We start from the raw sequence: 8,997 nt of genomic DNA, 5'->3' as shown, positions 1-8,997 counted from the left end.
ACCTCGCAGCGGCCAAGAATAAGACGAGGCGGGCGGGGCGCGCTCAAGGACGTCGACCCGGACCTGAAGCTGGCCCCAGTACGCAAAGCAGTGGCCCACCATCTGGCGCAGATCGGGAAGGGGGTCCTAAAGGAGGACATGATGCAACCAGCCAGACATGCAACGATCGAAACGGTGCGGCGACACCTGGGCTACTCCCAGCAACCTACGTTGGAGGCCGTTCGAGCACGCGACGGCACCTTAGCCTTCCTGCATGGCTTGACGGGGTAGGCCGCACACGACTGAGCTTTCGTGAACGGGGCATCGCCGTCAGCGAGGCGTGCAAGGAAAGCAAGGTGCTCCAGGGGAGTTGGCCCCGGGCCAGAACGCGGACATCCGTCCAGGCAGCCGTTACATTTGAGGGGTGCGCCACCGGCAAGTGTCCGTGCAGTTGTCCCCTGAGCCGCAGCGCGCGCAAGTTTTCTCTTTCCGCCGCTCTCCACGCCGAGCAGAGGGAGAGCTCGACAGAAAAAGGACGATCATGGAGGAGAGACGGATAGATGTGGGAGTGTGTAACGCTATGCTGGGAGTGTAGGTTGAATTTCGTGCAGGCGTGCCCTTGCGAGTGTTGGCGCTTGAAAACCTTCAGCGCGTGTGAAGGGGTACGCGGCGTGCGCGTCCAGGCTTGTGTGTGCTTATTGCTTCGGCTACCCCTTTTAGGAAAGCGAGTGATCTCACGAAAAGACGGATGAGAGCGTGCCTGCACGCTCACGACACATCCTCACATCAAGAGAGACCACACCTCGAGGGCTGCGGTGCTAGAGGGCACGGAACCGCAGACACGTTCTGCTGCTTGTACACACCTCTTCCCTCTCGTGTGGAGAGCCTTGAGCGGCAGACGGGAAGCGAGAGTAGGAAAATGCCGGCGAAGCAGCAGGCTGCCGCTCAATGCGACGTGCACGGCATCAGCGGTGGCGGCAGACAATGGAGTCACACGTGCCTGGGCTGACCGACCACACACAGTCACATGCACATGAACACGCACATAACTGCTTTCTCCTCTCTCGGCAGCCGCCCTTCTGTTTCGCGTTCTCATACGCATCAACCGTAACTCGGCAAACATCGTCTGCTTTCCCCACGGACACTCATCTGCTGTGACCACGCACACATGCACGTACACTAGCCCTGCAGCGAAGGAAGTGCACGACTCCGACATCAGCGCCTCTCTCCTCCCCGAAACTCTCCCGTTCTTTCCAGTGCATTGCACAAGCACTTACCATCAATCTCTGGGTGAATCCAGCGAGGCATTCAAGTATGCATTCAGTAGCGAAGCGCAAGGAGCAGTCGATCGCTGTGGCTGTGATGGCGGCGTCGCCGATGTGCATGCATACGGACACACCGGTGGACACACCAGACGAGCCGATGGCGACGGAGGAGGAGCTGCGGGCCTGGTCGGAGCTCGAACACAGTCGGCCCACATCCCCGTCGCCAGCTGGCGGTAACGGAGCCTGGCGGCTGCCCAAGCGGTATCAGGGAGTTTTTCAAGAGCGCTACATCCTCATGGTGCTGGTTCTCACTCTGCTGCTCTTCGTTGCCTCTACATTTCAGATGGACACCAAGACGGAGCTGGAAGAGATCAAGCGCATGTACGGCATCGAGGAGCCGATGAAGCCGTCGACGGAGCGCACTGGCAACAAGAAAGCAGAGAGAGTATAGGGCGCCTTCAACCCGTGGATGTGCGGGCGTTTGGGCACCTCGGCGCGCTCGAGTATCTGCGTCTCTCCACTCATGAACGTAGACGGGCTTTCTCACGGTTCTTTACTTAGTTTCTTACGATGTCTTTTCACTGTTCTATAGCGTTGATGTGCGCGCCGCGCCACCTCCTCCACTTTGTTGTGAGGCACACTATCACTGACAGCCCACCCGGCCCCCTCCTTCTCCGACTCCGTTGTCGTTTAACGGGAGGTGGCGAGTGAAGGAGAGAGACAGAGATGGAGGAAGCGGGTGCAACTCTCTTGGTGGCTGCGTGGTGGCTCACGCACGACGTTGAAGGAAGAAGGCCAAAGGTGATAAGGGGCTGCTGTGCGTGGCGTGCCCTGCTGTCGCAGAGCCATCTCAGCAGCACCAGCTTTCATCTTTCACGCTTCCACTCTTCTATCGTCCCCCCCCCAGATTATGCGCACCGTCTCATAGAAGATAATAACCGAAACGAAGATATCGCGTTTCCCTTGTATTGCTGCTGAATAGAAGAGGAACAGAACAGTGGGATGGGCGACACGTACGCAGCTTTCACGGATGCACGCATACACACAAGCACGTGCGCACACGGATGTGTCGCGCTCTCTCTGCATGTATGCGCGCGTATGTGTGTATGCATGTATGTCCTTTGTTTTTTTTTCTTGCTGTCGCTGCCTCTTCAATGAGGAGGAGGGTGCGTGAGAACAAGAGACACAACCAGACCAAAAAAAAAAGAAAACCATTAAGCACCTGCATGCTCGTGTTCGCCGCTATGTGATAGGATGCTCGGTAACTCGCCCTCCCCCTCCGTCCCTGTCGCTTTCTCTCTTGCTAGCTTGCTCGCTTGCTGATGTTCATTTTTCCGATTTCCCTCCCTCCTCGTTTGCTTCTGGTGGTCTCCGCCACTCTCACCGCTTTGGCTTCCGCGCTCTCGTTGCGCGCGTCGGGCGTCCGCGTCCGCGTCCGCCTTCTTCGCTTCTTCGCTTCTTCGCTTGCCTTTGTCAGCTCGGCCTTCTTTTTGTCTGTGGTTTGTTGTGCGCTTGTGAGCGATATGCTCAGGATCCACTGCCCGCTCCTCTTTCTCTCCCTCTGTCTGTGTGCGCACTTCACCACCTCTATGGCCCGTTATCGCCGACGAGCATCACAGCTACTACCACTTTCCTGACAGCTCTCCCCTGTCTCTCTCTCTGTGTATGCCTGTGTGTGTGTGTGTGGCGCGACCCTTGTTCGTGGTTGTGGATTTCGGCTCTTTTAGCTGCACACACATCTGCCGCTTTTTTTCCCTCGCATGGCTGAGGTGGACAGGCTGTTGCAGCTGTGGACTGTGCTGTGGCTTTCTTGTTCCCTGGCAACTGAACGTGGTGATGATCTCGGCGTGCATGCCCTTGCCTCTGCCCTCCCCATGCCTCTCTGCGCCTGTTGCGTTGCTTGGTGTGGGCTGAGGACCGGCCAACGCACATCCGCTTCTCTTCCTTTCCTGTCGTCCTCCCTCGCTAGCAAAAGTGCAAGAGGCCGGGGAGGTCATGCGTATGACGACTGTGATTGTGTGCGTGTGTTTATGTCTTCTCTGCGCACGCAAACACGACACCCTCTTTCCATTGCTCTCCGTGCCTCTGTTCGTCTGTGATCTTGCAGCGCGGGCACACAAGAGGGGCTGGGCTCGGAACGGGTTTATGCTGTGCGCATCCCCCTTTCCCTCTCTGTGTGTGCTTTGGTTTCCTCAAGCCAACCGAGCAGACCACACGAACCCAAGAAAATGCCAGGGGAAGCACTGTGCTGGGACCTTGCGTCACGGCCACGCGGAAGGAACCGTACGCCTGCGTGTCTGTGTGTGCCTCGACGTTTTTTCTTGCTTGTCTCCTCGATGCATCACATGCCTGCCTCTACATCCTCTCGTACGTCTCCTCTGCTTGTGCTGCACACCCACCCACCCACACCCACACACACACACACACACACTTACACATACACATACAAGCTAACGTCACTCTGTCATTGTCCGCCTTTTCATCCTTTTTGTTTTCTCTTGGCGACCTATAGGATGCTGACGCGCTCGCTGCTGTGTCGCACGTCGTTGCAGAGCCGTCGCCGGTGGGAGCAGCGCATTGTGTCAGTGCTCTCCGAGAACAAGGAGGAGGGCGTCGATGCGGTGGCGAAACGCTTCCAGCGAGTCTACAAGGAGCGCCGCTACACGCCCGTGGAGGAGGCGTTTCCACCCCTTGCTGCTGCCGCGGCCGCGCCTGGGCTGAGCTCTTCTGCCGCGAAAGCGAGCGTCGAGTCAGTGCAGCAGCCCGCCAACCCGCTCGTGCTGCGCGTTGCCTTCCTCGGGCCTCAAAACGCAGGAAAGACGTCCCTCGTTAATTCCATGGCGCTCAGCAATGTTGGCGCCGTCAGCAACCGCTATGGCAGCACCAAGGATTGGACAAAGGCAGTCGCTACAGTACACGACACGCAGTTGCTCCTCCTCGACACACCGGGCATTGTGCCGCGTGATACGCAGCGCGTGCGGCGCAAGTTCGCCTCCGGCACGGCTAAGGCGTACGATGCTCTGTTCGTGTCGGACCTCGTTGTCCTGGCTCTCCCCGTCGGCGTGGGATTTGTCGAGAAGGAGCACAAGGTGGTCGCGACGGAGGTGGTACGCCGCGCCGCGGGCCGCGAGCTACCCGTGGTGGTCGCCATGACAATGATGGACAAGGTTCAGACGCCGCGCCATCGAGAGCTGTACTTTGCCATGCGCACCGACCTTGAGTCTCTCGGGTTGCCGACTGCCGCGACGCACGAGGTCAGCGTCAAGGGCGGCAGTGGACTGGTGGAGCTGAAGGATTGCCTCTGCCAGTACGCAAAGCCGGGGGCGTGGGAGCACTATCGCCGCGAGGCGACGGATTTGAATCCACCGCAGCGCGTGGCGGAGCTGCTGCGGCAGACCTTCATGGAGCTACTCCCGCACGAGATTCCGCACTGCATGCGACACCGGGTGCTGGGCTGGACGCGCAAGGAGTCAGGCACGACGGAGGTGGTGGTGGAGGTATTCTTCGATCGCCCTGCGTACATGTTCACCTTCTACGGCAAGTTGGAGGCCATCTGTCTGCGTGCACAGCAGGTGACGGAGCGCGAGCTGGCGCCGCAGCGGTTTCGCTTTGTTTTTCAGGCCTTCATCGCCCCAGGCGGCCTCTCAAACTCGTGAGGTGTAATTTGTCTGTGCAGCAGTTGGTGTGCGCTTCCTCCTTCCCCGTCTCCAGCGGCTCAGGCGAGGCGCCCTCACAGCTTTTCGCAGGTTCTGACAACGTGTGTGAGCTTCTGTGTGTGTGGGGGTGGGTGGGTGGGTGAGTGGGTGAGCCCACGTCACCCGCTCTTCATTTCTCGAAGCATCGACCCATGCAAAGAGACGGACGCTGGCAAGGTGGAAAATCACGTTTGTGAAGTTCTCGGCAAAGACCTTCGTGGCGCGGCACACAGCGGCACCTCTGACGAGGAGAAGCAGCGCAGAGGGGCCCCGGAGGGGTAGGAGTGGGCATCACGGAGTGCAACGACCGGTGTGGGGAGGGGGGAGGTAGAGAAGAGGGAAAAGCTCGCCGTGTCGTGTGTAGACTCAAACGCAGGCTTTGCTCTCTTTTACCCCCACTGCCATCCGTCGAGAAACACAGACACACACACACACACAGACAGCCGGGGACAAATAGTCATGTCCCACACCCCTCTTGCAGACGTGTTCCTTGTAACATGGTAGCACATGCGTCACCGTCTTTCATCTTGGGCTGACCACTCGCTCGTCATCTTCTCGTTCTCGAACCGGTCACCCCACCGCGTGCGACCAAACGGCGCACGTCTACTCGCGCCTCCCTTTCTTCTCTTCTCTCGTCACGAAAACGCGGAGAGTGCAGCCGCGGCCTAGCGCATGAGGATCACCGAAGGCTTCCCCCCTCTCCCCTCCCCTCCCTCCCCGAACCTCCGTGTCTCATCTCTTCTGTGTGCACTCAAAGAGCTCCGTTTTGCTAACTTGCATCCAGCACAGTGGAGCGCAAGCGGTGCGTCAACGACAGCCGCAGCTCCCGCTCTCTTCATCGGCTCTTTCTCTCTGTGTTTGTTTCCGTCCTCTTTTCCGCTCTTCCCTGCTTTCGACCCTTCACGCATATCCCTTGCGGACGCTGGCGTGCCTACCACCGCGACTAAGGCAACCGCCGTCTGCAGTGCCTCCTCCTCCTGATGACCGCGCAGTGGCTGCTGGCGTGACGACGCTGTCTCTCTGCTCAGGAATCGTGCCCGCGCTTTTCTTTTGCACCCCATCGGAGGCGCTGCTGCGGGTGCCGGCGCCGTGTGTACGGCCGCTTACCTTTTCCTATCTCTGCTCAGCACTTGGCCCTTTGCCATGTCGAGCTGCACCCATCCCACCTCTGCCCTCTTCGTGGATCGGCAGAGTGGGCGCACGACGTGCACCCTCTGCGGCGATGTCGTCATGAGCGACCAGTACGAGCTAGACCCTATCTTCGCCCAGAGCGGCCGACAGCCGGCGAGCGGCGGCGGCCTTCGCGGTCTTGCCGGCAGCTTCCGCCCCGCCACCTCGCATACGGGCACCAACACGAGCATGACCCACTCTCACTCCCGCCCCACCATCGACAAGGCTCGCCGAGAGATGCTGAACATCAGCCGGCAGCTCGAGATCAGCGAAGATACGGTGGAGCGTGCCCTCGGCATATACAAGGTGGCACTCAACCTGAACGCGGTCTCCGGCACACGGCCAAGTGTGCTATGCGCTTGCCTTTACGCAGCCTGCCGGCGTGAGCGCACGTCGCACGTTATCTACGACTTCTCCGAGGTCAACGGCGAGGACCCGCACACGATCTTGTCGCAAATGAAGTACATCTGCCACGCCACCCACACTGAGGTACCCGTGATCGACCCGTCGTGCTACGTGCAGCGGTTTGCCGAACAGATGGACCTCGGACCGCAGACGACGGACGTGGTTGTCTGCGCTCTCAAGGTGCTGCGTGCTATGCAGGATGACTGGATTAGCTGTGGCAGGCGACCGATGGGTGTGTGCGCTGCTGCTCTGCTTGTGGCGTGCTACGTCTTTGGCATTTCACGCACCCCGGAGCAGGTGTGCGGGATGGTGCGACTCACGTCCAACACAATCGGCAAGCGCCTGACCGAGTTTGCGGCGACGCCAACGGCGCGTCTGGAGAACATCGACGACTATCAGCCGTCGCACGAGACCTTGCCGCCAGCCTTCAATGACTCGAGCCGCAAATCCACCGAGGAGGACGTGCACGCGAGTATGCGGGAGCTGTCGGCCATCTTCTACGAGCTTGTCTCCGAGGCGAAGACGTCGCAGCCCGCAACGCCGGAACGGTGTGACAAGTGGCGCCGCTTCATCATGAAGCACTGCGAGCTGGAGGGCATCACGCCGCTGGAGGAGAATTTGGATTTGAAAGGGCTGTCGCCGGCGCAGCAGCTGCACATTTTGGGTCTGCCGCACACGAAGCCCATCCCGCTGGAGGAGGTGGTGCGCAGTGTTAAAAGGGAGGAGCATCGCCTCCTCGTCAAGCGTGAGACGTCTCTTCAGAACGGCAGCGACGCGGGCGGCAGCATGGGTGGTGCCCGGCAGGGGGCAGCCGCGGGGCTGCTGAACGATGCCGATGTGTCGTCCAATGGTATTCCTCTTTATCTGCTGCCCGACGAGTCGTTGGTGTCCTCGCTTGCAAAGGCGTCGCCAGCGGTGGGGTACGCCAACGACGGAGGTATGCACTCTGCGCCGGCCGCCGTTGGCGCCGCCGCGATGGATTCGCCGGAGCAGCTGCGGTGGATGACGGACGAGTACACGCGGCTGCTGAACAGCAATGCGGAAGTGATGCACCTGCGCAACGACTTCGACTTTGCTGACGAGGATGACGCCAACGGGGTTGGTGGCAACTCTGGAGGCGGCGCGGTGGCCCTGCCTGTCAGTCACCCTACTCAGAACCAGTCCTTCAGCTGCGGGCTCTCGCAGCTACGCGGCGGCAGCCCCCCGCCGGGAACCCCTGCAGAAAAGGATCCATTCGGGTTCTTTGACCGCGACGACGAGGGGGTCCGTCTAGCGCTGGAGGAGATTCTCTACGACCGCGAGCGGCGACACGCCCTGCCGTGGGAGTTCCTTGTGCTGCCGCGGGTCGAGGAGGATGACTGCACGGACATCCTGCCCTACCTCGTGCTGGACAACGAGGAGCGCCTCCGACGCGAGCGCATCGGCGTCTCCCTCTACGGCGAAAAATGGAAGCGCGGGCGCGCACGGACGGATGAGGAAATCCAAAAGCTGGAGGAGGCGCGGGCCTCGAAGCGGCGCCGGCGCAGCGTTATTGCCGAGCCCGCGGTCGACGTACCAACGGCGATGGAGCGCGCGTTGCGCGGCCGCGGCGCTGGCACGGTGAACATCTCCCAAATTGATGAGCTACTTCCTGGCATGTTGGAGGGCCTCGAGGATGAGCCGCACGCGGACTGGGACTGACAAATACGCCGCCAGAGTAGGGCGGGAAGCAGCGTACACAGAGGTCGGCACAGCCTTGCTGTCCTGCATCCTCTGCTCGTGGCCGTTGTGACCGCGTTCGCGTGTTTGCTTGTGTGCGTGCGTGGCCGGCGCGGAAGAAAAAGGGGAGAGCAGCAACGACGGCGCGTCCTCACGTCCGCCCACTGGCGGGGCGGGGCGGCTTCCGGTGTATGATGTGTTCCGTAAGGGCAGCTCTCATTGATGCAGGGTCAAAGTCGTCCCGCGCTGTCTCTCTCTCTCTCGACAAAGAAAAATGGACCTCAGCGGTGCACGCCTTTTTTTTAGAGGCACACGTATACGATTGACCAGGGCGTTGGGAGGTTGGGGAGGGAGAGTGAGGTGGTAGGTGTTGGTGGCACAGTTGATGACGCGCTGTCTATCCGACACGAGGGGCACTTTTTACTTGTCGAGACTCGCCCATTCGTGCGCGCCTAAGCGACGAAAGCTTCTTCGACACCACGTCGTTACGTGCCTCTGCGCCTACACGTCGGGCGCACACATGCTCACTTCCTTTTCGTGTACACCTTCTTCTCCTGTGTCCCTCTCCTTGTCTTCCCTGTATTTTGGTGCGTGCGCGTGTGTGTGTGTCTGTGTCTTCATGTCGTTTACGGCAACCGCTTTCCTCCCACCCTCTCCTACTAGAGCCACTCACGCCGTTCGTGTGGGGCCCGAAACCGGAACTTACGTCGTCTGTTGCAGGCGCTGACGATCTCCTATCATTCCTCTCCTCATCCGCCGCAGTCACTGCCGCACACACCTAGCTC

General features: G+C 60.2%; 3 protein-coding genes across 3 annotated transcripts; all 3 read left to right on the top strand.

Annotated features, from left to right (window-relative positions):
• Nucleotides 1–1,293: 1,293 nt before the first annotated feature.
• Nucleotides 1,294–1,695, top strand: LDBPK_250470 (hypothetical protein, conserved; the record flags this gene model as incomplete). Its single annotated transcript, XM_003861329.1, has 1 exon — nt 1,294–1,695. One exon carries the CDS (start codon nt 1,294–1,296, stop codon nt 1,693–1,695), a length of 402 nt encoding a protein of 133 aa, XP_003861377.1.
• Nucleotides 1,696–3,472: 1,777 nt separating this feature from the next.
• LDBPK_250460 (hypothetical protein, conserved) lies at nt 3,473–4,900 on the top strand (the record flags this gene model as incomplete). The annotated part of the gene is made up of 1 exon (XM_003861328.1): nt 3,473–4,900. One exon carries the CDS (start codon nt 3,473–3,475, stop codon nt 4,898–4,900), a length of 1,428 nt encoding a protein of 475 aa, XP_003861376.1.
• Nucleotides 4,901–6,082: 1,182 nt separating this feature from the next.
• Nucleotides 6,083–8,194, top strand: LDBPK_250450 (transcription factor, putative; the record flags this gene model as incomplete). Its single annotated transcript, XM_003861327.1, has 1 exon — nt 6,083–8,194. One exon carries the CDS (start codon nt 6,083–6,085, stop codon nt 8,192–8,194), a length of 2,112 nt encoding a protein of 703 aa, XP_003861375.1.
• Nucleotides 8,195–8,997: the final 803 nt, after the last annotated feature.

Source organism: Leishmania donovani, chromosome 25 (assembly GCF_000227135.1).
Source record: "Leishmania donovani BPK282A1 complete genome, chromosome 25".
NCBI classification, from domain to species: Eukaryota; Euglenozoa; class Kinetoplastea; order Trypanosomatida; family Trypanosomatidae; genus Leishmania; species Leishmania donovani.
Note: the sequence above shows the minus strand (reverse complement) of the source record. Positions and strands in the feature narration are given on the sequence as shown.